General features: G+C 44.0%; 1 protein-coding gene across 3 annotated transcripts; it reads right to left on the bottom strand.

The window, feature by feature from the left end:
- Positions 1–396: 396 nt before the first annotated feature.
- On the bottom strand, positions 397–27,663 carry PRXL2A (peroxiredoxin like 2A). 3 transcript variants are annotated; one of them, XM_053388220.1, is made up of 6 exons: positions 27,516–27,663; positions 8,693–8,872; positions 5,952–6,043; positions 4,597–4,737; positions 1,517–1,681; positions 397–806 (listed from the first exon to the last, which is right to left on the bottom strand). In XM_053388220.1, the coding sequence occupies exons 2-6, from the start codon at positions 8,868–8,870 to the stop codon at positions 699–701; spliced, it is 684 nt and encodes a 227-aa protein (XP_053244195.1). In that variant the 5' UTR covers positions 8,871–8,872; positions 27,516–27,663; the 3' UTR covers positions 397–698. The 3 variants fall into 3 exon arrangements, with proteins under 3 accessions (XP_053244195.1, XP_053244192.1, XP_053244193.1); XM_053388217.1 differs by having other exon boundaries at positions 5,952–6,046; positions 27,516–27,661; XM_053388218.1 differs by lacking the exon at positions 27,516–27,663 and adding an exon at positions 13,605–13,734 and having other exon boundaries at positions 5,952–6,046.
- Positions 27,664–27,882: the final 219 nt, after the last annotated feature.

Here is a 27,882-nt window from a genome sequence, read left to right as displayed (position 1 = left end):
AAGTGTCTCTCACTAAATGTAAATGAACTGTGAAAAATACTAGGTGTACCTTTCCCTCTATCTTTGGTTTGTAACACAGAAAAACTCCAATAAAAAACAGCACATTAGGAATTTTAACACCTCCTTCCTAGCTCTGCTATCACAACGTATTCCCTCCCACAAGGTTGCAATTATTATTATTTTAAACCCTCCAATGAAATCTTTAGTTAAAATCATTTTTTCAAAAAAAGAAACATTCGAGAAAGCCTGATGACAGATCTCAAAGATCACAGGTAGTATGACACTTGGCCCAGCGAGGGAGAAGTTCTACAGGACTGGGAACCATGATGAAATAAGGGCTGGTTAGCAAGGTGACTTCACAAAGCTACAAAACAAAAACCAATGGGACTTCCGTAATTGTTTCAAATGTAGTTTTTATTAGCTTTCCGTCATCAATCCTGCATTCAGATATCCAGATACACCTAGCAGTTTTGTTCTAACTGGAAACTGTCTTGGCTAGATCTTTGGATTTCAGACCAAGCCCGTCATTAATCCAGTAAGAGAAACACAGAAGGAATATCTGGAGCCAACAGTAGTACTAAACAGCCGCTATAATGGAACATTGTGTTTGCTCTCTAGGAACAAGTTAGAGATATAGTTAAGAGTTTGCACCCAGACTTTGTAGCTTTTTCGTAAGTAAGAAAGGGCCATCTATATCTCTAGTTATGCTCTGAAGGTTGTGGTTGGATCTTCTCAACAGCTTCAAGGACAGCATCAAGGCTCACTTTGTCTCCAAATTCCTTCTCACGATGCTCCAGGAGAATGCCCTAAAATAAAAGGGGAAATGTGGGTCAGGTACGCACTTCCTTTGTACAAAACTATGTTTGAGGCTCTTAAACTTGTGCAACTCCTCTAAGCTCCCTTTTTCTGTGCATGTGAATTAGCGCTGGATTTGGGCAGCACAGGCACTTCCACCACACAGGTGCAAAATTGAGAAAATCCCTAATTGAGAAGATCCATTTCTGGAACAGGACCAGGGTGGTGGTGGTGTCCTGCCCCCATTCCCCAATAAATCCTGGCGACGCCCATGCCTCATTTACCACATCCCTTACTTTGGGATTTCCTTAAAAAAAAAATGCAATACCACACCTGATCCCCCCGGTTAGGATTTCAGTATTTTGCATTTCGTTACCTTTGTAAGACTAACTTTTTTGCTCCCTGGCCTTTGGGGAATGGAGTCAGCTGCAAGAATCAAGGCCTGGGCTTTCAGCAAGATGAATACCTCTTTGCATCCTTCCCAGATCAGGAAACCAAAATAGTGGGGCCCTCCTCTGTGAAGGATGCTGAATGTTCAATGGAGTTCTGCCTCAATGCAGGAGACCAGACAAGAGAGAGAGCAGTGGTCTCCAAGACCCTTCTAGAGGTTGAAAACTGCAGAACATGGAACTACAGGATGGATGAAAACAGCTTTGCATTCGCTCATTCACACACACACACACACACACACACACACACACACACACACACAGACAGGTACCTGCTTCCCAGGACCAATAACGAAAACTCCTCCCAGGACAAAACCTTCTCCTTCCAAGTTCCCAGTATAGCCATGCTTCCAAGCGTTGAAGAAATGCCTCCAGACGCTGCAGCGAAACATGCCCAAAAGGGTCATCTTTCTTTTCTTAGGCCCATAGAAACGTTTCTGTAGAAAGGGATTAGAAACACTGAGTCAAAACAGAGAGAGTGTGTGTGTTCTTCCTAGAGAAACACAATGCTTCCTGATCCGGAGCAAAACAAAAGGTAAACAAGGTTCAGACTACCACCGCTAGGACTTTGTGTACATTCTCATTCTGCAGGAGTGCAGGGAAAGTAGGCTGCTTGCATGCTATATACATTTAAAGCACATTGTTCCCTACAAAGAATCCTGGGAGCTGTAGTTTAAGGGTGCTGGAGATTGTACCTCTGAGGGGTAAACTACAGTTCCCAGCATTCTTTGGGGGCAAGGTACTTTATATGCATGGTGTGTGCATAGCCACAGAGTGTGGTAAAAAGGTAAAGGTAAAGGACCCCTGACAGTTAAGTCCAGTCGTGAACAACTGGGGTTGCGGCGCTCATCTCACTTTACTGGCAAAGGGAGCAGACTTTTGTCTGCAGACAGTTTTTCCAGGTCATGTGGCCAGCATGACTAAGCCGCTTCTGGCGAAACCAGAGCAGGGCACGGAAACGCTGTTTACCTTCCCGCCAGAGCGGTACTTATTTATCTACTTGCACTTTGACGTGCTTTCAAACTGCTAGATAGGCAGGAGCTGGGACCGAGCAACGGGAGCTCACGCTGTCGCGGGGATTCGAACTGCCAACCTTCCGACCGGCAAGCCCAAGGCTCAGTGGATTACACCGCAGCGCCACCCGCGTCCCTACAGAGCGTGGTACTGGGCGCAAAAACAAAGCTCCATCAGAATCTTGGCTTTCACGCCAAAATAAGCTTCTAGCCCTTATAGCTGCAAATATATGCTTGAAATGCTTTAGCTGAGATTCCTGCATTGCAGAGGGTTGGACTAGATGGCTCTCGGGCCCCTTCCAACTATATGATTCTTTGAAAGTACTTAGGTGATGGCTGCTGCAATTTCAGGAGCTGGAAGAGTCATTGCATAAGGTCTCTAATGGCTGTGGGGAGCAGAGCTGGCCCAAGACATTTTGGCACCTAAGGCAAGCCACAAAATGGCGCCTCCCTACCACTATGGGAGAATGGGTGAGCGGGGATCTACGTCAGGAACAAGATGGGAATAAAGATGTACATCAGGGACAAGGGTGAGAGGAGACCAGCAGCGCCTCCTACTGGCCAAGAGGCCATTGTAGAGGCAGCATTGGGGTGAGGCTGCCGAGGAAGTGGCAAATCCACTGCAAAAGCAGCAGGCAATGCATTCCTTGGAGGCAGGATCAGCTCCCTCTGTGGATCCTGCTGCCTGAGGCGATCATCTCACCTTGTCTCATGGGTGGGCCAGCCCTGGGGCGAGGGCTCTGAATGATCTAGAAAAGTTGCTGAAACCAGGTTCTCTTGGTTGAGTAGAATTTGGGTTTCCTAGCTGTGGAATTGTAATGTTTTTAGCACCCCCTCCTAAGTAAAGAGTTGCTCCCCCTCTCTACCTTTTCATTCATTTCTTTCTCGCCTGCCTCCCCCCTTCCCTTCCCCTCTCATCTGCATCCCGATCCATATGCTGTTTGCAGCGCAGCCTCACCATTAAAAAAAGGATCTGCTTTTATTCTGCCCTGAACATTTTCAAAACAGCTTACTTCCCCCTTGGTTTACCATTAGTAAACATAGTGAAATGTCATCACAGTATCTGTTCTTACTGGTGAACCACACACAACTGATTTGTTACCAACTTTCATTTTATTTATGGCACCTGCTAAAAGATGGGGTGCCTAATAAGACACACAGCCCAATTATGTGGGGAATAAATAGATGTCCTAATCTTTCCATTTATCTATGCATGCTAATGGGGAAATCATGCAAAGACAGGCCAATGCTTCAGAGCTAACCTGTTTTCTGCCTATGTATATTTATGATATATAAATAGAAAAGCAAAAGCCAATTAGCCTCTTAAGTAGCAGCTTTGCTAAGATAATCTTCACGCCACCAACTTCCCTCCAGACCCCCTAGTTGCAAGAGAAGAGGCATAGCCACATCTCTTATCACAGTGGCTCTGCTGGAGGGATCTGTGTGCTCTGAAATTTTAGTAAGTGGGATCATGGACCAACATGAGCAGCTTTCATTTCTGAAGGTGGTCAAAAACCTACGAGGGAGTGTATTCTCACTGTGTGTCCCTGCAAAGAAGAAAGCAAGAGAGAGGCATGCCTTTGTAGTCTCATTGGGGAGCCATCACCCAAGCTATGGGCATTTTTTTTAAAAAGCCCAAATCACAATGCAATGCAAATGGCATTCTGAATGCAAATTTGCATTACAAAAACTCTTGTTTCATATTTGCAAATGATCAAACCTTCAGCCAAGCAGCAGAGGAGGGGCTCAATGGTGAATTGTGGAGTTTCCCCACACATATCTTTGAGCCACCTGTGAACCTTTTGCCAATAAAGGACCGTACAGTGGTGCCTCACAAGACGAAAAGAATCCGTTCCGCGATTCTCTTCGTCTAGCGGTTTTTTCGTCTTGCGAAGCAACCCCATTAGCGGCTAAGCGGATTAGCGCTATTAGCGGTTTAGCGGCTATTAAAGGCTTAGCGGCTTAGCTGCTAAAAGGCTATTAAAGGCTTAGCGGCTAAGAAAAAGGGGGGGAAAGCGGGGGGGAAATGGCGAGACTCGCAAGACGTTTTCGTCTTGCGAAGCAAGTCCATAGGGAAATTCGTCTTGCGAAGCGCATCGCAAACAGAAAACCCTTTCGTCTAGCGGGTTTTCCGTCTTGCGAGGCATTCGTCTTGCGGGGCACCACTGTATAAGCTTTTTGGCCAGTGCAAACTTAACGCCTGCGTCACAAACCAGTTTAAGCAAGAATAGCCTTAAACCCCGCACCTGGAAACACATTCAGACAGAGTGGCTCAAAACTTCTAACATAATCTATGAGACAGATTAACAACCCAAGTACAAGTCACCAATTGGGTCTACCTGTGCATCCAGAAATATCTCCCCCTTGAAATACGGCTGAAATTGCTCCACCTCGGTCCCAATGTTCTCCTTCACAACAGCATACAGAGGTATGCCCAGCTGGTCAAGCTGGGGCTTCAGAGAGGACAGCTGAGCAGCTTCCTTATGAATGAGAGAAGAGATAAGTTATGTGGCTGCAGCCTACAAGCCATCCCTATGTAGGGGCAACCCTCACACTGCTCTTATCAAACATGCCCTGAAATGAAGCCTGTGGGAATGTATGTTAAGATGGCATCACATTGGCAGGGGATTTTAGAAGTGCTAATGCTCTGTGGCCTATCTAAGGAATAGGCAGAGCCTGCTGCATGCTGGCAATGCAACTGTGGACCTCCTAGCAGAACGCCACTGGATTCTTTCCTTTCCATCTTTAGACAGCTAGAACACTTTTAACTGTGTTCTGCGACCGCTTTTCACATTTTAATTCCATCATTTGTTGCAGATTTTAGGACTGTCGCCTTCTTTCAATTTCTTGTGGTTTTGAGATTTAGTTGGCTGGACACAGTCCGGGTATGCAACCTAAAAATATTTAAAATAAGTAACAGTGCAATCCTAACCATGTACTGGTGAATTCAAGGGGGCTTCTTCCTAGGGTTAGGATTGCAGGATTAATTAAAGGAACATTTTAATTAATACCTTGTTTTAAATTGTTGTCTCCCTCTCTGTGTGTGTGTGCATACGCTTTATTATTGTAATAATCTAATTAACATAACTGGGAGGAAAATCAGGCTTTCCCTCTGTAAATCTAAAGCCAAGCAAAACGCAAAGGTCAAAACACATGTTGTAACCTAAGGAAACCTAAGCTCAAAATTAATGGCAAGTTTAGCTGCTGAAGGATCTCTCCACTGCATCTCCACACTGCCAGGCGTCCAACACAGAACAATAGGAGGAAGGTAGACATAGGAAGAGGACTTGAGTATGAAAGAGAAAACACAAACAGGACTGGACCTGTAATATTCCTACCGCAGCTCATCTGAATGGAAGATTTGGAAAAGGAGATTGACCAAAAATAATAATCAAGAAGCAAATATGATAACTCAGTTGGTATAGCATGAGACTCTTAATCTCCGTGTTGTGAGTTCAAGCCCCACTTGGGCACGAGATTCCTGCATTGCAGGGGGTTGGACTAGATGTCCCTCGTGGTCCCTTCCAGCTCTATGATTCTGTGAAACTCTTTAACATAGTACCAAAAAATTGGCAACCTGGAAAACATACTAGACCCTTATCTCTGTATCCGTGCAGCCCACAAGCGTCTTGAAATAGCAAGGTTAAACCCCATTATTTGGTCTTTAGAAAGAAACCAAAGGAAAACACGCTACCTCTCTGCACAAAAATCATCCAGGCCGCCGCACTGCCATGATGACAGCCCCATGCTTCCTCCACAGTTCCTCTGCTTTGAATGCTCTTGGCTCTGCTGAGGGACAAACAATAGCACATGTCATTATGGTCCTTGTTGCCTCTTGTTCACTTCGGCAGCCGTGTGAGATGGACCATCTTCTCAGCTTTTTTTGATATTATTTATGGGGCTTTTGGAGACCACTTGAATTTCAAGTGTTACGCTGAATGAAATAATTGAAGCCACCATGCCACGGGCTTACAAGCTGTGCATGGCAAGTACAGCCTCACTGAGTTGGGCTGGGGCCTTTCAGTGAACACATTTTCTTTCAGAAACACGGGAGCAAGTGGGATCTGTAACCAAGTGTTGCAGAGTGAAGCGCTTCTGTTTAGGATTCCAAATATTCATTCCCCCCCACACACACTCATTTCCACAAGACAGTCAGCATTCTGTGAGCACTGATCGTATTCGACCCTCCCTGGGTTGTTTCTGCAGTTCCCAGAGGGATCCCCCCTCAAAAAAAATATTTTTTGTACTTCTGCAAACAAGCCCATTGATTATGTCCCACTTCTGAACATGTGGTGCCATTTTAACCATATAAGCCAGTGGTTTCGAACCAGTGTGCCATGGCACCCTGGGGTGCCTTGAATGATGGTCAGGGGTGCTGCAGGCAACACTGGCCTCTGTCCCTCTTTCCTTCCCTCCCTCCTCTGATGCCCTCTCGGGTCTGCCTTCCAAAGGCTAGCACAGCTATTTATTGCAGCAGCCCTGGCTATAAGCTCCATAGGGAAATGCTGTCCAGGGATGGCAGCAGCAGCTGCCCAGAGGATTCCCAAGGAGAAGGGAGAGGAGAGGGGGCTGAGGGAACACTCCACAAGGGAGGGTGTTCTAAAATGGGTGAGAGGCTGCCAGCTCTGCAGGCACGGGGCGACACAACTGGGCTCCTGAGCCTTACAGGGTGCCACAGAAAGAATGTAGTTGGTTAAAGGAGCCATAGGGAAAAAGACCATGAATAAAAATGAAAATACTGGTAGATAAAAAAGAAAGAGGGGGGTTTTCTTTACCAGATTTGAGTTTATATTACGAAGCGGCTTGCTTAACGTGGGTGAGAGATTGGATAAAGCTAGAGAATACTGGTATCTTGGATTTAGAGGGCTTCGATAACAGGTACGGGTGGCACTCGTACCTGTGGTACGAAAAGGTGAAAGTTCATAGAGGCTTCCTAAATCATATAATTAGAGGACCATTATTTCAAGTATGGGAAAGAAATAAGAACCTGCTGGAAAAGAAAACCCCATGGTGGATCTCGCCAATAGATGTCTTAACTGTCAAAAAAACTAACATGGAGGGGGGGAAAGCTACCTATGAAGAACTTATCAATAAAACTGATCAGGGCATAAAACTCAAGCCCTATGAGGAGGTAAAGAATGTGCTCACGGGGTGGCTGCAATATCATCAAGTGAATGATCTGTTAAAAGATGATAAAAAGAAACTGGGATTTGAAGATAAAAAATCTAAATTTAATGTGGAAGTCATAGAAGGTAAAAACAAATTATTATCTAGGATGTATGACCTCTTACTAGATTGGTATACAAAAGATGAAGAGGTGAAGGAGGCCATGATAAAATGGGCCATAGATATTGGTTACAACATTGACTTTGTAAAGTGGCAAGAACTGTGGAGTGTAAATATGAAATTCACGGCGTGTATGGCACTAAGGGAGAACCTCTGGAAGATGATTTATAGGTGGTATCTCACACCAGTGAAGTTAGCTAAGATTTATAAACTGAAGATTAAGAAATGCTGGAAATGTGGAGAGGGGGATGGTGAGTTCTACCATATGTGGTGGACATGCAGTAAAGTAAAAGGCTTTTGGGAACTGATTTACAACGAACTTTAAAAAAAATTTAAGTATACTTTTCCCAAAAAGCCTGAAGCTTTCCTGCTAGGAATAGTTGGCAAGGAAATCAAAAAAGAGGATAAAAATCTGTTTCTATATGCCACAACGGCCGCTAGAACTATGTTAGCCCAAAGCTGGAAAATGGAATTAATACCTACTATAAATGACTGGCAGATCAAGATGATAAATTATGCTGAACTAGCTAGAATAACAGGAAGACTAAGAGACCAGGATGACCAGAAGTTTCATGAAAATTGGAACAAATATCTGATGTATATAAGAGATAAGTATAGAACTTCGATGACTCTGGCAGGATTAGAACAACTCTAACAGTGTTTGGCAAATATGTAAAGGAGATAAAACACGTAACTTCAGAAATTATCTGATACTTACCAAGGAAGTGAAGGGAAGTCCGAGGCTCGGTGGAGCCCAAAATAATTGTGTATTATATATATGATTCTTGTAACAGCTATGTTATATGTAACTTATGTAACCTAGACTGTATATATGTATAATTAATGGAAAACCAATAAAAAAATTATATGTGAAAAAAAAGGAGCCATAGACTCAGAAAGGTTGAAAACCTCTGATATAAGCAGTTCAGTGCCTGCTGGAAACAAAGGGAAATGTGGTAAACTCTATGCCACATATTAGAAGGCTGCAGATCCGATTCCACAAAGGCAGAAATGCCGCTCATGGGTCTTTTCCCCAGGCCTGGAAATCAAGGTTCTTTCCCTCAACAGGCTTTCCAAAGTATAACCGACTGCTTTTTCAGAACGCTGGGTTCTCAGCCCACAGAGGACCCGACCACACATAAGCCTTACCTCCTCCCAGAGTCTTCAGATCTGCCGACCCGAGAAAATCCAAGGAAGCCTTTTCCGCTTTAGTCAGAAACAAGTCTGTATTGGCAAGGATTATCCCTGTCACAGCAGCCCCAATGGCTCCGAGGCCAATGGTCCACATTGCCATGGAGAAATAGCCCAGGTCAAGCTCCGAACACATGTCTGAAAAACAAAACAAAAAGAAAAGAAAAAGGTATCCATTACTCCACTAGCTGACAAGGTTCCAAGACAAAACAATCCTACAAAACCAATTTCACCTAGAGACCCGATGGGATTCTTTTGTTTACAAGGTACTGGCTTGATGTTCAAAGAGTTCCCAACTTGGACCATTATGAATTCTCCATGAAACCATCACTGAGAGATACAGAACTGAGAGACACTGAGAGACACAGAATTGAATGGCATGTCGGTAGGAGAAGGTTGGGGGGGCCGGTCTGGTTTGTCCATCGATTAGCCAAGAACCCCCAAGTGTAAATTGCAAACTGCTTTTTCTACCGAAACAGGAGTCAGCAAGCAATTTTGCTTTTCAGTAGGCAGTGGTTGCCACTTTCAAAGAGTAAAATTCTAATCCTTACGGGCTCCAAGGATACTTCAGAGGGTGTGGGCAATGTCCGCTGGAATCTCGGAAGGGAGGCAGAAGAAGATATCCACTAATTGACGGTGTGCCTTACATAGCTCATGCTCGCCACTGTCTGTGATAAGTTAGCTTTTGCAACCTGTCATGCTATTGGCACTTAATTTGGACTGCCTGGACATCAACCTAAGTGCCCCCCTTTTTAAAAAAACAAAAAACAAATATAAGGGCATACATTCACCCCTGCATTCTGGATTTTTAGATTCCATACCATTTAAGTGGATCTCCTTTAGCTATATAACTCCTTGTGAGGGATGTGCTCTAAAAGGGAGCCGATAAATACATTCCCTTTTCTATTATTTTTGCAGGGTTTCTCCAAGAAGAGGGATTCTCAAGGGGCTCAGAAGGAGCAGCTGGGGGAAATGGAAGATTCTCAGTTATAGAATCATAGACTTGGAAGGGACCTTGAGGTTCATCTAGTCCAACATGCAGCTGGCCCATATGGGAATCGAACCTGCAACCCTGGCATTATAAGCACCATACTTTAACCAACTGAGCTATCCAGTTCATGGGCAACATTTTTTTTTCTTATTTAAAGTATTTCTGGGTCACTTTGTTCATGGCACAATGAAAGGCACATTTTTTTATTTTAAAAAAACCACACAGGATCTACAGGCTTTTTCTTTGTTTTACAAAAAATTATATACCACTTGATTGTAACAAAACCTCTAAAGCAGTTTACAAGACTTTTTAAAAATTATCAATCAAAACAGTTTTTAAAAGCAAATACTGTAGTGAAAACATTTCAAAAACCAGTAAAACCAGAGGTAATCTAAAAAGAGATTAAAATATGTCAACATCTATATATCTGGGATAGGCTTGCCTAAACAAGAATGTTTTATTTGCTTAGTTCACACAAGCGCATTGCATCATGGAAGTGCGAACCCTGTGCATAATAAAAAGGCTAGTTGCACACTGATCTTTCCTCAGTCACAGTGATATCATTAGTGCCGTGTTGGGAAAACATTTGTGCAATAAATACTGATTCATTACCCACACATTGCATACAACCAGGAACGTGCCAATCTACGTTCCCTCTAACCTAGAACACTGTTTCAAAGAGACAGAACTGAGTCAGAATCTTCCCCACATCCGACCTTGGAGGCTGCCGAGATCTTATTTGTACAATATTCCAAACAAGCCATCGCAGCATATGGCAAAAGGCATGTTTTGAAGCAGGGATTCTACTTGGACTTAGCCACTGTGAACTCCGAATCTGTTAGCTCTGCCGGCATATGGCTGGAGATGCTACGATTTTGGTTAAAAAATGAAAAGGGACAAGGCAGTAGGGCTCACTCATAAGTTGGAATGGCAGATGGAAAGGAGAGAAGACTGCCATATTTTTTAAGGGGACATTTGATACACGATATAAGCAAATCCATTCCCATCATATAGGACTGCAGCACTCTGGAACAGAACAAGAGCGACGGGATGTGCCAATTCCAGTGTTTTAATTTCTGTGGCATGGACCTGAGGTCCCCCAAGGAAAGAACTGTAAGGAAAGCAACAAATTAAAAAATAAAATACCAAGTTGACCACATTGGTTCCCAGTGCAATCAAACAATATTTATTTTATTTCATAAAATGTACACACCACTCGAGTGTAAGGGGGACGACGACCCTCGAAGCAGTTTAGGTTTAGAAAGAAGATAAAACAATAAAATTATCACTAAAAAAATTATCACCATTATTTAAAACATTCAGACGGTTAGAACCGCAATGGAATAGACTAAAGCAAATTAAAACTCATACAATAACACAGCAATTGGGACATTGGTGGACATCAAGGCAGGTCAAGACGTGAAACATGGGTCAGCAACTGACAACTTCTGAATCAAAACAGGCCATTTAAGACTTTCCATTTGGCCCCTTACTAACTGAACCAGAGATGGAGATAGAAGAAAAAGTGGTACTTTGCGGGCAAGCCACCTGTGAGTGGGATGATGGTGGTAGAGAAGAGGTTTGTCCCACGACCCACCATTTCCCTCTGTACCTGCACCTCTGCCCCACCAGGATGGGGGGGGGGACTGAGAGCAGATAATGGGGTTTCTGTGGGATTCAACATATTTAAAGAGCATTGTCTTGGATTATACAAATCGCTGTTCAATCCCAGAGTTTTCTCTGAAGACTTTAATCCTAGCAACCAGAACAGATATTCCCGACAGCATTTCAAGTTAACCGGTTGTTTTTTTGTTTTCTTCCCTAAAAAAAATAAATAAATCACAGTTATCTATTCATCCCACATCAGTGAGTATCAGCGGTAGCGATGGGGTGAGAGGATAGGAGACCAATACCCAGGTGTCATATATCTGCGTATTTATTACTGTTCTGACAGTAGCATTGATTCTAACTTAACGGCTATTATTAAACACCACCAGCCAATGCTGTGGACAAAGGAGGAGGATTTAAGTGGCTTAACCGCTGTAAAATCTGTAGCTCGGATTGGCGCTTGGAAAACATTTTGCAATGTAGGATTTAAGAGCTTGTGCCTGGAGCCAGTTCCTGTAAACCTGTTAAAAGGATGTTGAGAAGCAGAGCTGAGACAGACCTCAGCCAGGTGGCTATGAAGAAAAACCCCTAGCCAAGGAGTAGATGGCAGTCCCCTCCTGCTGTTGTGGAGTACAACTCCTGCAAATCCCAACCAGCATGACCAATGGTTAGGGACAGTGTTCGAAACTCCTACTGTTCTGGGCGCATTTTGTGGCAGGGAATTTCATTAGCACGGGCAGTTTCTGAGCTCTGGACGAGGTACTGCGCCTAACATTTCAGATTGAAACTGCAGTGTGGAAGGAAAGGAGGGTCTTTTTCTGCCTCTCTGCTTCTAGCTGCTCTCTGAAGACTGGAGAAGAGACCCTGTTAAGAATATTAGGGGGGCGGGCAGGGAAAGGACCAGACCATGTGACAAATGAGCATAACATTTTAGCTGCGGTTCGTTCATTTTCAGCTTAGTATTCTTCTTATAAAAAAGGGGGCCTAGACATCCCGTTGTTGCGCCCATAACCTAGGTTTAAGTTGCCATTTAGCTCCTAGCTTTCCTATCTGTTTCTAACACTGGTTAAGGATGATGGGAGTTGTAGTCCAACAACAACTATGTCAGCTGATGCAGAGTTTAGTCAGAGCAGTCAGTTGAATAAACCGTCTGACCCTGTATAATATGGCAGCCACACAATAAATATGTGATTGGGTGGCACACACTGTAAATAAGATAGCATTATTATTATTTAAAAACCTGTCTTTCCCATCATGTTCCCAAATTTTAGTGCAATTGCATTCACGTTTGCTTCAAGTGGCGTCTGCTTTTAAACCTGTCCCACTTTTAAGGGCCAAACTAGACAAGATAGCAGAAGTCCTGTAATTGCATCTCCCACTTTAAAACGTTTAAAAAGCAAATGCAACCATGGAAATGCCCTGATTCAGAGTCCGCTTGAATATGTTGCCTTGGGGTATGGGGATTAAGCCTTCCCAATGCCATTTCTCTTATCCAACCCTCGCCCCTCAAGCTTGTGGGGCATAGCATGCAGGTAGTCATAGAACTTCAAACATGAATATAGGGTTAGGGACCTCCAGATCTGAACTGCTACATCAACATAAAGCAGCTTTTGTGTTCACCCTATTCCCTTTCTTTTAATCCATTTTAGCTGTTTCACAATTGTATTTTTACACTGTTGTAACTCACCTCAGGGTGAAAGACGGATAAGAAATCACAGAATTGTAGATTTGGAGGGCTCATCTACTCTAACCCCCTGAAATGAACCCACAACCCTCAGGTTAAAAGTCTCATACTCTCCCAACTGAGTTTGTTTCTTTGTAAAAACTTCTCACAAATAAGGCATGAGTGAAGTAAACAAAAGGGCACGAGCAGCTCGAACAACCACACAAACCATAAACCTATAATCCAAGGGCCCTCAGGACGCTGCTGAATTACAACTCCCAGCACCACTGGCCCCTGCACTATATACAATCATATTGTGTTTTTTATCATGTTGGTGCCATTTGGGCTCCTCATACTACAGATACACAATTTTTCATCCTGCCTGGCCACCACATTCATTATAGCGTGACTGAAACCAATGCCCTACTAAGCCCGGAACAAAACACACACACACAATGGGTGGATGTGAGAGGTTTGCAACACAACAGAACCATCTACTCCTCCTTGCAGAGAATGCACAAAGCATGAAGCAATGCAGATCTGAATGCAGATATTATATATGTTTGGACTCTGAAAATGTGCAAGGGTTAAGAAATGAACGCACTTACCAGTGCCCGCAACAGTTAGTATGCCGGCAGGTACGCACAGACTTGACACCCGGGCGAAAGGAAGCCAAGAGCCACCTAGGCTGGCAGAAGGGCAGATATGATGTGAAAAGGCTCCTGCGGGCAAGATGCTTTTGACTCACCCTCCTCAGTTAGTGTGGGCAGGACCAGGCACGCTGCCAGCATGAGAAACCTTGGCGTCAGCCTGAGCACATCACTCCAGAGGCCGTTACACAAGACAGATCATGTTGAAATCTAGGGCTGGCTCATGACAAAGTATTGTGCCAGGGATACGATTCCTTGCAAGATGTTTGGAAGAAGTGCTCCCGATCGTGTGATCCTGGTGTGGCAAAGAAAAATGCCACACAAATTACAATAAGCCCACAGAAATTACTTGGCAGTGGAAACCACTACTAGCCTGGCCTGACCGTTTGCAGTTCTTTTAGATGTTTGTGGCTTGAAAGGAGAATTAAGAAGGCACTTTCGCGGAGCTTCTCTGCCTCATTGCCCAGAACTGATTCTTAGGCAACCTAAGAACAAACCCTATTTACTGATTTGCAGGTTTTGTTCGGCAAATTGGGGCGAGTGAGCTCAAGCCGGCTAAAGGTGCAGGGTCATCCCAAGCCTTGTGAAAAATGTAAGTACAAAATCTAACACAGTCATATTAATAAAAGCAATGAAACGGATTCAAGAGAGGGCTTATCCATGCCTCTGTTTGGCCTGCCCTTTCCCCCAAGAAAACCCAATCTTTAGCTCTGAATTGGAACAAACGGCAATTGGATTTTCCAGAGGGAAGCAGTGGGGCAAAACTGCTTGAACCCGTGCTTAGAAAACACGGGACATGCGGAAAACGACTCAGCTTTCTAGGCCCAGGACAAGCAGAAGTGTAGATAAGCCCAGAGTATTGAGATCGTAGAATTGTAGAGTTGGAAGGGACCACAAGGATAATCTAGTCCAAGCCCCTATAACGCAGGGATCTTTTACCCAACATGGGTCTCGAACCCATGAAACTGAGATTAAGAATCTCATGCTCTACCAACTGAGACAACTCCCAGGAACCAGTCAGCCAACAGATCCTTAAATGTCAGTTGAATAACCTAAAAATTAGTATATGGACACTTTGAGAGGGAAGAGAAGTGAATTTCCCTCGGAAAGGTACCTCAGTCATTACAGCCGGTGCCAAAAAGTCCCTTTTCTCCTCTCCCACACCAGTTACCAGTGTATTGTACAAACACTTCACAGATACGTCATAAGAGAACTTGTGCCTGTTGCAGGAAATGCTGGCAGAAGTTGGCAACTCTTATTGCTGCATTTTAGCAAGGTACTTCTTATTTTGCTCATCGTAATGCCCATCTGTCAAGGTGCTTCCCAGCTGAAGGAATGCATACAGCAGATAGTTACGTATTTATTGTCAAAAAATAACACTCACGGTTTGCTTCTACAGCTCTGGGTAGCTACGCACAGCAATCTAGCGGCTAGGCAGCTATTCCCAGCTCTGTGCTTTATGGAGCAGTTGCAGCAACAAGGGACCACTCCCCCTCCACCAGTTGATGCACCTTCCCCAGAGACTATGCCTGTGTGTGGAAACTGCCTCTGCCCCTCTCTTTTCATTCCCTTCTTGGTTCTGGAGACAGTTTTGCAGGAGAGGTTTGGTAAGCACCTGACCCTTCACTTGCCTGACCTGCCTCTTAGTCCCCTTCTTCCAACCCACCCTCCAGCTCTGAATCTTCCCCTGCTTCTTCTTCTTCTTTTTAAAAAGAACAAACTTTATTCAAAACATTGAAGTAATACATTAAAAGGCATTAAAAGAGGGAGCTTGGAAAATATGTACAGGATAGCAAGGAAGGAGTTGGGATGCTAATCTGCAAACGGATTTCTTTGATGTCTATTTTTGGTATTTTTCAAGCAGCATTTGCAAACATCTTACACCATAGGATGGAGTAAGACTCCTGAGCAGCTTGTTTTGTTGCTTTAATGCTACAGGTTCTCATCCTAAATCTTTGCCCTGAAACCAATTCTCCTTGGCAGTCTGGCTGTTTTGTTCCAAAACCTGACTTAAAGAGAAAAACTGAGAGTCCAAAGTACTTCCATCAACATTCTGCATTTGTACAGGATTTGTAGCTGAATAACTCCCCGTTGCAGACCAGGGAGTATAAGTGCTTGATGCCATGAAGAAGTTACCAGATGATGGTGGAGGCTGCCTCACCATCTCCGCACCGTAATATGGAACTGGGCAGTTGCTCACTTGAGAAGTCTCATAAAGCCCAGTTCCACAAAAAGCAGCTTGCTGGTAATAAGCAGGGTTCAATTCCAGAGAGCTCTGCTGTTGCGGGGCATAGAGGTGCTCTCCTGGTTGCGTGTTGTTGAGAGGTGGATCTTCCCCTGCTTCTGATTTTTGCCTCTTGGCTGATGGAGGTCCCCACCACTGCCCCCTCTCCCGAGTCAGACTCCAGCCAACCTTTCCTCTCGGTGCACACACATCAGAGACCTGTCAGTCGCTGACACAATTGTGGTGAGGGGTAAAGATCTAAGCCATAACACTCAGTGCATATCCGAAAAGGACTAAAAAGCCTTATGAAGCTACTTGCTTCCCCCCGTTTTCAAATACTTCACATAACTCCCACCATCACGGACCCATTGGTCATACGGGCTGGACCTGATAGGAGCAACAGTACAGTCCACACTTTTCCCATCCCTGCCTGCTCATTGTGTATTCTGCCAAAACAGCATTTCTGAAATACTGAGATCAACCTTGTGAAACGACACCCACTGAAGAGATACCAGGTCAGTATCGCCACCTTGGAAATGTTTACACTGGCTGACAAAAGCATTTTGTCCATATCTGATCAATCAGTATCTCAAATCAGCTTGCTTACTGAGCACACTTCCTTCTACCTTCTCTCCTGTGAGCTGAGAGTTCTGAAATATATTGTGGTATAGCCCTCTTAAGAGCCACACTCGATGGGAGAGTCTCTCCCCTCCTACCCTGGCGCCCATTTAAAAAACAAAAACAACGCAGACTTGGAAGATTAATCAGAAGAAGAGCAGAGGTGGGCTGCTTACCCTTCCCTCCCACCTTTCATAAGCTGCGTTTCTCCCTGTGTGGGGAAATGCAGGCTATCCAAATCTTTTCCTTCAAGGGAAACAGCTATGGGGAGTGATTTTTAGCAGAAAGCTGCCTACCTTATAGCATCAGACCGCTGGCCTATCTTATTAAGTATTGTTATGAATTTGCAAGTGCAAGACACCCTGGACTCAAGTAGTGTTAGAATTTAACTAAGGTTGGGATGCAAGATCCCATGTGTGAATGTTAATCCTCTGTAATCAGCATGTGTGAGGTGTTAACGAACCTAGGTATCCTAAATTGTATCTCAGACACTCCCTTTAATCCTAGGCAGGCAGGTGTAAAAGCTATTTCCTCAGAGGTAATAATAACCTGGGTGTGGATCGGAGCATCAAAGAACAATGTGTAAAAATGCAGATGAGTGGGGCTCCTCTTTCTGTGTTACAAAAGACCAAGGCTTAGATTAGCATGGGTAGAAAAAGAGGGGTTTTACTATTTCTGGGGAAAGGCAAGCTGCAAAACAAGGATGATGCTACCTTTGGAAGAACCTGGTGCCACTACTACTACTACTACTACCACCACCACCAACAACAACAACAATAGTATTTATACTCTTCCCCATCTACACACACACACACACACACACTGTGGTAATTTGGTTCTCGAACGTAGTCCGTTCCAGAAGTCCGTTCGACTTCCGAAACATTCAAAACCCAAGGCACAGCTTTCCAATTGGTGCAGACGCCCTGGAAACAATGGACGACAGCCGCATCAGACGCTCGGCTTCCAAAAAACGTTCGAAAACCGGAACGCTTACTTCCTGATTTTTGGTGTTTGGGAGCTGAAATGTTCAAGTACCAAAGCATTTGAGAACCAAGATTCCTCCCTCTCTCTCTCTCTCTGTGTGTGTGCATACACACACACACACATATATAAGCATCACTTCCCAAGTTTATAAATATATATATATAAAACACACAGCTTGAGATACACAAAAACAACCTAAGCTACACAAACACACACACACAATATATCATAAAGATGCCCCGGTCTCCACTGTGTCCCATTCCCAAAAGGAAACACAGACCCTGGGTGAGTGCATGAGTCTAGCGCACTACTTGGTGGAGACTGGGGTGGCATAGTATTACCTACTATGTTGACCAGCAGTAGTTCTCTAGGATTTCAGGCAGGATTTCAGGCAGAAATCAAACCTGGGACCTTCTGCACTCAAAGCAGATGTTCTACGACCGAGCAACAACCCTTCCCTTTAAGAAAAGAGAGAGAGAAAGAAAGTATAGCGGGGGACGGATGTTAAGTCATCACTCCCAGCTGGGAAAAACTAGCCTTCTCCTTAAGCTATTTCCCCACGAAATGGTCAGATCCAGCAAATGCTGCCCTACACAACATATCTGAATGTGTAGTCCAGCTCTCCACTGTGGGATGTGGAAAGTGATCGTGACAGGTTTTGCTGAGATAAAGAACAGAGGCAAAAACAGAACGCTCTCGCCTCAGCTGCAACTTGCTTTCCTCGCTCGAAGTTCCTGCAGGGTCTAACCTGTCTAAGCAAGGTCCTTAAATTTCAAGGATGAACACAGCATTTAAAGCAACTGCTTTAGCTGTGGCATAGGGGCAGGAATTTTATCGCGCACATCTTTTTAACACTGTCGCACAACACAAACTTTCCTGCTGAAGTTCTCCGTTCTAAACAATTACCAGAACTCTGTTGCCTCTGGCAGTGTTTATGTCAGCACGTGGGGGACGGGGGGAATACGTGCATGGGCACAGGCACAGAAGAATATAGGCAAACCCGCCCCACAATTCTGAAATCTGTACGGTGGTTACATGGTGAAGGAATTCAGGAAACGGCCAATGGCCCATCTTAGTCCAGTATCCTGTTCTTGCAGTAGTCAACCAGATACCTGTGGGAACTTCCAATGCCCACATTTTCTAGGTGTACAATGCTGATCTAGAGTTGATTAATGGTAGTTTCAACTGAGCTGAAAGCCAGGGATATCGAAGTAATTATGCAATCCTTTATAGTGCATGACAATGTGGTCACCACTCATTTGCATGCATTAAATACCTAGGTTTCTGTTTCTGTACTCAACTCGGATAGCATCTGTTTGCTTAATAAAAACAACTGTGTCCCAGTTTTAGGGATGTTTGGACTGCCATAACAAGTGAGGAGGGCCTATCTTAAAAGCCCTATCGGACGCGGGTGGTGCTGTGGTCTAAACCACTGAGCCTAGGGCTTGCTGATCGGAAGGTCAACGGTTCGAATCCCCGCAACGGGGTCAGTTGCTCAGTCCCAGCTCCTGCCAACCTAGCAGTTCGAAAGCATGTCAAAGTGCAAGTAGATAAATAGGCATCACTCCGGCGGGAAGGTAAATGGTGTTTCCGTGCGCTGCTCTGGTTTCGCCAGAAGCGGCTTAGTCATGCTGGCCACATGACCCGGAAAAACTGTCTGAGGACAAACGTTGGCTCCCTCGACTAGTAAAGTGAGATGAGCGCAGCAACCCCAGAGTCGGTCAGGGGTCCTTTACCTTTACATGGCTAGAGATGTAAAATGTCCATAAATTTGGAAGGTGGGGGCAGAGTGGGGTGACTTCCCCTCCCCCAGGGTTTCCAGGAGAGGAAAATAAAAATATACGCAACACTTTCTTATCAAACCTAAACTTATTTCACTGTTTTTACAACATATAAGGCATCATTATTAATACACAGAATGGCACTATGTTGCATTTTTATGAAATTTGACAGAGCAATTCCATGCATGTTTACTCAGAAGCAAGACGTACTTGGTTTAGTGGATTTTGCTCCCAGATAAATGCATGCAGTTTCAAATGTATTCATGCCTTAGTTCTGTTCAAGCAAAATTGTGAATATACCCAATGCTAGAGAAAGATCCTCAAACTGCTGCACTCCATGCTACCAAAGGGCACACTATCTTGTTTCTTCCTGTTTCTCAGATGGCAAAATGTAAGAGTTGAAAAGGAAAGCACCAACAACCAGAGGAAGGCAGAAGCAGCAATTCACAAGCATGCTTCTCTCATGACAATGGTAGAACCCCAGATGCAGAAATGCATCTTGCATTTGGGTGTCCACACTATTCACAGGCATAAGTCCTATAGAGTTTTATATGAAAGACAATCTGCATGCTACACAATTTGGGTGTGTAAAACCCTGTACTAAAAAGCATTTAACTCATTCTAACAAAGCAAGTATTTCATAGGCGATCCCCCTTCTCCCATTTCCCCCAAAGTTTCCAAACGAAACATGGGATGGAAGAAGGCACCACCAGGCACAAGTCAGCAAGATGATGTCAGAAGAGGCCAAAACCTTTTGACAAAGGTATTCAATAGCCATAGGATAAGAGAAGTAGTCTTGTGGATCAGTAAATGGTTAAGAAACAGGAAAGGGAGACTAGGAATTAATGCCTCATTCTCCCATTAGAGGTGTGCAGAAAGTGGAGTCCTTTGAGGATCAGTATTTGGATTTTTTAACTTGTGTATGAGTTACTTAGTTTTAGGGATGAACAGTGGGGTATCCAAGTTTGCTGAGGATGTTATATTGTTGAAATATACTTGGAGTCGAGAGTGGATTTCATGCTCTTTATTCAGCTCATAGTGGTGAGGAGGAATGAAAGTTCCCCCAAAGTATCTGCTTTAGATACATTATTTACACAATGGGCTGCAAGTGATTGGCTAATTCCGGAATTCTCCTGTAGGCCAATCAGGTTGTGGATTCACTTCCATCTGGAGCTGGATTGGGTGGCTCCTGCAGACCAGTCATACTGCTGCATTGTTCTAGGACCAATCAGACTGCTGCATTCTGAAGCCTATTGTTCTAGGACCAATCAGACTGTTGCATTTTGGATCCTATTGTTCTAGGACCAATCAGACTGCTGCATTTTGGATCCTATTCAACTCAGTACATAACAATTGTTAAAACAAAAAGGGTTTCCAAGAGCTCCAAAACGTTCTGTCCAATCTGGGCGAGTGGGCAGTAAAAATGGCAGATGGAATTCAATGTAAACAAGTGTAAAGCGATGAACATCAAGGCAGGGGGAAAATCACCAAGGGCCCCTCAGTATCACCCACACTCTTTTGCTAAACCACTCCCCAAGGTTGCTGGAAGAGTGTGATGTGATAATCTCTGAACTCCTTGGGAGACAAACCGCTTTCACAGATTGCTCTCTTGGAGCTTATGGTGGCCCCAACCAGTCACTAACCAGATCTGCACCTCTTTTGCTTCCACAGTGGTACAGTGGTGGGGTGTATGAGATGTTAGAGAAGGGGGTATTACCTCTGGTGAGGGACACGTCACGCTCCTTCTGCAGTAGTTTGTCTACCTTGGTCCACATCCTACATCCAATTCTCACCTGTGGCCCCTAGAAGTTGTCTGCATGTAACAGTGGCTGCACCCTGGGAATGGCTTTGACTGGCTGGCAAAATGAGGGGAGGGTGGTCGGTGGGTCTCAAATCCTCAGGGAGTTAGGGACTTTCTCTGCATGCAGAGACAGGCTCTGGCGGATTGAATGGATGAGACCATTTCTGCACATGCTGTAGAGGGAAGTGAGGGGCAGATGGGAGTCATCCACCTGGGAAGGTAGCCTATCTAGGAGAAGGAAAACTCTGATCCTAAACCTCCACTGCCTTGCGGGACATCTTTGGGAGAAGAAAAGGCTAAGGAGTAAACCCTACATCAGACATGTCCAAAGTCCATTTCAGGGGCCTAATCTGGCCCGCTGGTCAGTTTAATCTGGCCCCTGTGGCAGTTTATTTCCTGGGATAAAATCCTTTTAAAAAAAACCCTCAACAACTTCAATCCAAAAAAAAAGGTCAACAACTTTGGCCGGCCCTTTGGTTGGCCCCCACAGCCCTTCACTTCATCAAATCTGGCCCTCTTTGAAAAAAGTTTGTACACCATTGCCCTACATACAGTGGTACCTCAGGTTATAGACGCTTCAGGTTACAGACTCCACTAACCCAGAAAAAGTACCTCGGGTTAAAAACTTTGCTTCAGGATGAGAACAGAAATCATGCAGCGGTGGCGCAGCCCCATTAGCTAAAGTAGTACCTCAGGTTAAGAACAGTGTGGTGTAGTGGTTAAGAGCGGTAGTCTCGTAATCTGGGGAACCGGGTTCGCGTCTCCGCTCCTCCACATGCAGCTGCTGGGTGACCTTGGGCTAGTCACACTTCTCTGAAGTCTCTCAGCCCCACTCACCTCACAGAGTGTTTGTTGTGGGGGAGGAAGGGAAAGGAGAATGTTAGCCGCTTTGAGACTCCTTAAAGGGAGTGAAAGGCGGGATATCAAATCCAAACTCTTCTTCTTCTTCTTCTTCTCCAGAACGAATTAAGTTCTTAACCCAAGGTACCACTGTAAAAATGGAGTGGAGTCCCTAAGACAGTTGGATAGCGCTTTGTACACCTCCTTCTGGCAACTCCTGCAGCCAAGCTGGTGCCAAACGTATTCCTCTGCTTTCCTTTGGACCACATCAGTGAGGCCAAGAGGGGGGTCTTGTCATCTGGGCAGCCTAGGAACTCCATACACACTGCCTAGGCTTGCGCCCAGGGAGGTCGGTTCCATGTTCCTAATGCAGCGGTTTGACTTCACTCCCGGAGGCACACTCTATTGACTCTTCAGACAAGACAGATGCCAACAAGGGTAGAGGGGTGGGTGTTCCCAGACCATTCACTGCACCCAACAGATGTGGATTACTCAGTAAGAGAGAATGCAGATGTAAGCTCTTTCACTCCTTTTGCCTTTGATCAGCCTTGCCCAGAAAAATTAAGCAGCTCTTTTAATCATTAATATCTCATTTCTCTTGGATGAGTCAGTCCCGATCGCTATACATTCAAAAGGATATGCCACTCCATTCAGCTCAGAGTCTGTTGCCCCCACACTCCCTGCAGCAACGTCTATGAACTGCAAAGCCAGGAGCAGATCTGGCAAACCCGACGATCAAAGGGCAAATCCAAAGGCACTTTTGTGCACACTCACCATTTGGCAGCAAAACAATCCACTTCAGGAGCCCCACCAATGCAGTGGCATTTAAATGTTATATTTATAGCTTATAACGTGAAGCCCTGCCTGGTTTGCAAATCAACCTGGAGCTATAAGGAGGGACAGAGCATACAGAAGGCCTCAGGTCTCTCATTAGAGGAAGCAAGGCAGCTGGATTGGGAAAGACTTTACCTGGGGTCTTGAAGAGCAGATGCCAGGCAGCATCACTGAATACAGTGGACGCTCGGGTTGTGAATGTGATCCGTGTGGAAGGCACGTTTGCAACCCGCAGCGCCGTGTCTGCGCACGCGTGGGTTGCGATTCGGTGCTTCTGCGCATGCGCAAGCACCGAAACCCGGAAGTAACCCGTTCTGGTACTTCCAGGTTTGGTGCGGTGCGCAACCCGAAAACGCGCAACCTGAAGTGTCTGTAACCCGAGGTATGGCTGTATATGAATCTGTAATGTGACTCAGTATAAGGGGGGGGGGCGCAATATTTGATCTGGCCTATGGCCTGGATGCTCATCTCCTCTGCCTCACAAACCATGGACCATGTTTAACAGGTGGGCAGGGCCATGGGAGAGACCTCTAGTGCTTAATAATAATAATAATAATAATAATAATAATAATAATAATAATAACAACAACCTTTTTTAAAGGTATTTATTATTATTATTATTAAATACCTTAAAAATCTATTTTGAAGCTGCCGCACTTTGTTGGATTAAAGAATGGATGAAATTAGAAGATACAGATTTACTAGATTTGGAGTGATTTGATAATGTGTTTGGTTGGCATGCATATTTGTGGTATGATAAAGTAAAAGCCCATAAAGCATTTAAAAATCATATAATTAGGAAATCGTTGTATAATGTTTGGATAAAATACAAAGACTTTTTAGAAAGAAAGACGCCCAGATGGTTTTCACCAATGGAGGCAAAGGCCCAGAAAAAATTAAATATGGATACCAAATGGTTGAGATATTATGACTTTATTAATAGAGGAAGAGGAAGGCTATAAATTAAGACCATTTGAGCAAATTAAAGATAAGCTAAATTGGCTACATTACCACCAGATTAACGAATTGTATAAACTGGATAAGAAAAATGGTTTTGCCTTGGAAAAATCTAAGTTGGAGATGGAGTTGTTAGATACTGAAGGTAAAAACTTATCTAAAATGTACAAGCTTTTGCTGGACTGGCATACGAAAGATGAACAAGTTAAATCGGTGATGATAGACTGGGCAAGAGATTTAGGACATAACATAATGTTTGAGGACTGGGAAAGATTGTGGAAGAAAGGGGTGAAGTTCACCGCATGTACTTTGTTAAAGGAAAATATTATGAAAATGATGTATAAATGGTATTTGACACCTGTAAAATTAGCAAAGATGTATCATAATTGTGATAATACATGTTGGAAATGTAAAGAAAAGGAAGGAACATTCTTTCATATGTGGTGGACCTGCTCCAAGGTGAAAGACTTCTGGGAAAAGATTTATAATGAATTGAAAAAAATGTTGAAATGTACATTTATAAAGAAACCAGAGGCCTTTCTTCTTGGAATAACAGGTTCGGAATTGCCCAAGAAAGATGTTAATCTATTTTTGTATGCCACAACTGCGGCTCGTATTTTGTTAGCTAAAAAGTGGAAAACTCAAGAATTACCAACAGTAGAAGAATGCCAGATGAAGATGATGGATTGTATGGAGCTAGCCGATCTAACCGGAAGAGTCCGCGACCAGAAGGAGGAGGAACATCACGAAGAATGGAAGAAATTTAATGATTATTTAGTTAAATTTGTTAAGCTAAAATAACTGGAAATAGCGTCCAGATACTTAAAGGGCTTAGGATTGTATCTATGTTAACTGATAAAAGAATGTGTTTAATACAAGAAGGAGAAGATTTAAAGATGTTAATGTTTAATTTAAAGGGTATTTGGAACGATTTGGAAAACCGTTATAAGGATATGCAATGAAATTCAACTAAGGGGAAACGAGGAAGTCGTTTTACAAAGTAAATAACTGTTATTTTCAATAAGGTTATGATTTATGTCTGTTATGTTTTGTTTGTTTTATGTTTTTGTTTGTCACTGATATTGTAAAAACTAATAAAATTTTTGCAAAAAAAAAAATTATAATACCATCCTTCATCCAAAGATCACGAGGCAGTTTGCAGCATAACGCTACCAAATGAAAGCACAAAATACCTATCATAATAAGAACAAAACCAAAAACCAATAACCCCCTCCCACAAACCTCACTAGTGAAGTACTGTGGACCTCATTTTTCAAAAACCAAGCCATGGACCCCCTACTTTTGAAAATTTGCCATGTTAAATCAAGATGGCAGACTGAAACTTTCAAAACTGCAGTTGTGGGATGTTCCCCCCACTCATTTCACTTCCTGAGCAAAGCCCAGCACTTACTGCGGGCATATATTATAATAATAATATAATAATTTATTATTCGTACGCCACCCATCTGGCTGGGTTTCCCCAGCCATTCTGGGCGGCTTCCAACAAAGATTAACAATACATTAAAATGTCGCACATTAAAAACTTCCCTAAACATATATATATATGCCCCCAATCCTGTGGATTTTGTTCTGAGGAAAAATATTACACAAATAGCAAACCAGTTTCCAGAAGCTTTCAGCTATGCTGGCAGGTCTTAATCCCAGGTAAATGGATGGAGCCCAAAGATGCTGTTCTTGATGTACAAGATACGAAGTTAATACTCACTTTAAAGTGAGGATTATTTCAAAACAAAGCACAAGTGTTTGATTAATGTAAAGGGTTATTTCTAAATACGCCATCTGTTACGCAATGGGTTTGCACGGCCTCCCCACAGGATTCAGGTCACAAAAGATTTACTCGATTCCCAGCTCTGTTCTCCTTATGTTCAAAGCGAAATACATACCAACTCAAGCGAATGTGTGTTTAAAACTAGGGAGGCAAGAGTAAATCAACACAGCTATCTAATCATTTCAGCTGCAATATCTGCCTTTTAAATAGGGCTGCCAACCTTTGATCCACCACTGTAACAGTTTTAATACTGCCTTAATGTGCAGGCATCAGTGTGCTAATGTTTATCTTTGAAGTGGGGGGAAGACACCTGACAATTTATGCACATCAAACTGCTTTGAAAGACAGGAGAGTAAGCCAGGCTAGGTATTTTCTGGTCAGCTGGCAACCTTCTTAAAATAGGCTGCTTCTTTATTGAACCTCACAAATCAAAGGTTGAAATGGTGCCTGAAATCCAAGCCACAAGTCCGATAAAATGGAATATTTGGATAAACTCTACTTAACTCCTCATAAGGAACATATTTATTTACATTCATTGAGGAATATTCAAACGACAAATAAAACTGCAAAACAAACAAACAAAAAACCCTAAACTTTTTATACATTCTAGGCTATCCAGTGCAGAAATTACCTATAACAGTAAACAGCGTCTCCTCAGACTTCACAGACAGTAATAATCTTTCAGAATATGTTTTTTTAAAAAATATATCTGAAAGCCATGACATTCATTTTCTCAAGAGTCAATACCACTGCAAGATTTCACCTAAACATTTGGAGAAGCTTCTTTAGGTTCAGAAGTGGAACAGAGTTCATCAGGGTGCTTTGCTGGAGATCTTTAAGTGATGGCTGGATGGTCATGTTTTAGGGGAAGCTTTTAGTTGCAAGATTCCCAGACTGGCAAGGATCAGAGGGTCTATCTGCCCCCTTCCAGCTCTATAAAGTCTGTTGATTCTAGTACAACTTCCTAGAGCCAATATGGTAAATACTGCTCCTCTTACTTTGCAGTTAGAAATACAGAATCGCAAAGTTGGAAGGCACCCAATGGTCATCTAGTCCAACCTCCTGCAATGCAGGAATTTCAACACAGAGTCCCCCATCCAATTTGAAACCATACTGAACCCCACTTAGCTTTGCAAATATGCTAGCAGCTTTACTGCTGCACCATAAGCAAAGTGTCATTTTTTTAGGACCCTACCTTTTCATTTTTATGGTTGTAAATTGCTTTTAATATAGTGCTTTACTACTGTAAGCCGCTCTGGGTTAAGGATGAAGGATCATCAATCATTTGATAATAATTTCAGCAGAACTTCCAAATTGGGGCACTTGACTTGGGGAGGGGGCAACAAGATTATATCTAACTAGATTAACATATAATTACACTGCAACGAGATGGGGGGGGGCGGAGGCAATTATAAATGATTTAAAAAGAGAGAGAGAAAAGTTGTGCCTTTAAAAGAGGCGATCCTTTCTTGGTAAATTTCCTGCATCCTCTCTCCCCTACTCTGAAGCACTCCCAGCGGCTTCATTCAGCCAGATGGGAGAAAACCCTCCACCTACAAGCCACTCGGCTTCCAGGCAGCCCTGGCTAGGCTTTTCCAAGGGACACCGCAGAGTGGATCCCGCCCGCCCCCCCGACATGGAATATTATTTCTTCTCTGGCTGCGCTTTTTCTAGCGACAACCAAGCGTAGATTTCCCCCTTTCTTTTGGCTACAGGGAATATTGTTCTTATTCCCGCCCTGCCTGCGTTTTTTTTCAAGGGTCAACCGAGAGTGGATTTCCCTCTTTTTATTGTTTTGGCTGCTGGGAATATTGTTATTATTCCCGCCCTGCCTGCGTTTTTTTCAAGGGTCAACTGAGAGTGGATTTCCCCCTTTTCCTTTCTTTTTGGCTGCTGGCAATATTGTTGTTATTCCCTGCCTGCCTGCGGTTTTTTTTTCAAGGGACAACCGAGCGTGGATTTCCCTTGATCTGCAGCAGGGAATATTGCTGTTTTATTCCCTCCCACGGCCGGGCTATTGCAGGGACCGAGGGATACTCACACCACAGCAGCTCCTGCAGAGAGATGCTCCTGCGGGCTCAGCGCCTGCCCTGCTGCAACTGCTGCCGCTGATCAGACGCCTCCCCCGCTACCTGCAAAAGCGACGCCAAGGACTTAGCTTTGTTGCAACCTTCGAGCCTGGGAGCGGGGGGGAGGGGGGGACGGACCTCAACGCGCTCCCAGGCTGACTAATCAATCCCCCGCACGCTGATTGATGGCAGGGGACAGAGGCGAGCTGGCTGCAGGCTTCCCCGCTTGCGTTTGCTGCGGGCAGCGTTGCCTAAGGCGAGAGCGTGCCATTATCAGCTGCTGCTGGCCAGGCCATGGGCGCCTGTGAGGTTGCAGACTCTCATTCCTTGGAGCTTTTA

This window comes from Podarcis raffonei, chromosome 5, assembly GCF_027172205.1.
Source record: "Podarcis raffonei isolate rPodRaf1 chromosome 5, rPodRaf1.pri, whole genome shotgun sequence".
Taxonomy (NCBI): Eukaryota; Metazoa; Chordata; class Lepidosauria; order Squamata; family Lacertidae; genus Podarcis; species Podarcis raffonei.
This window is presented reverse-complemented; position numbering and strand designations above follow the sequence as displayed.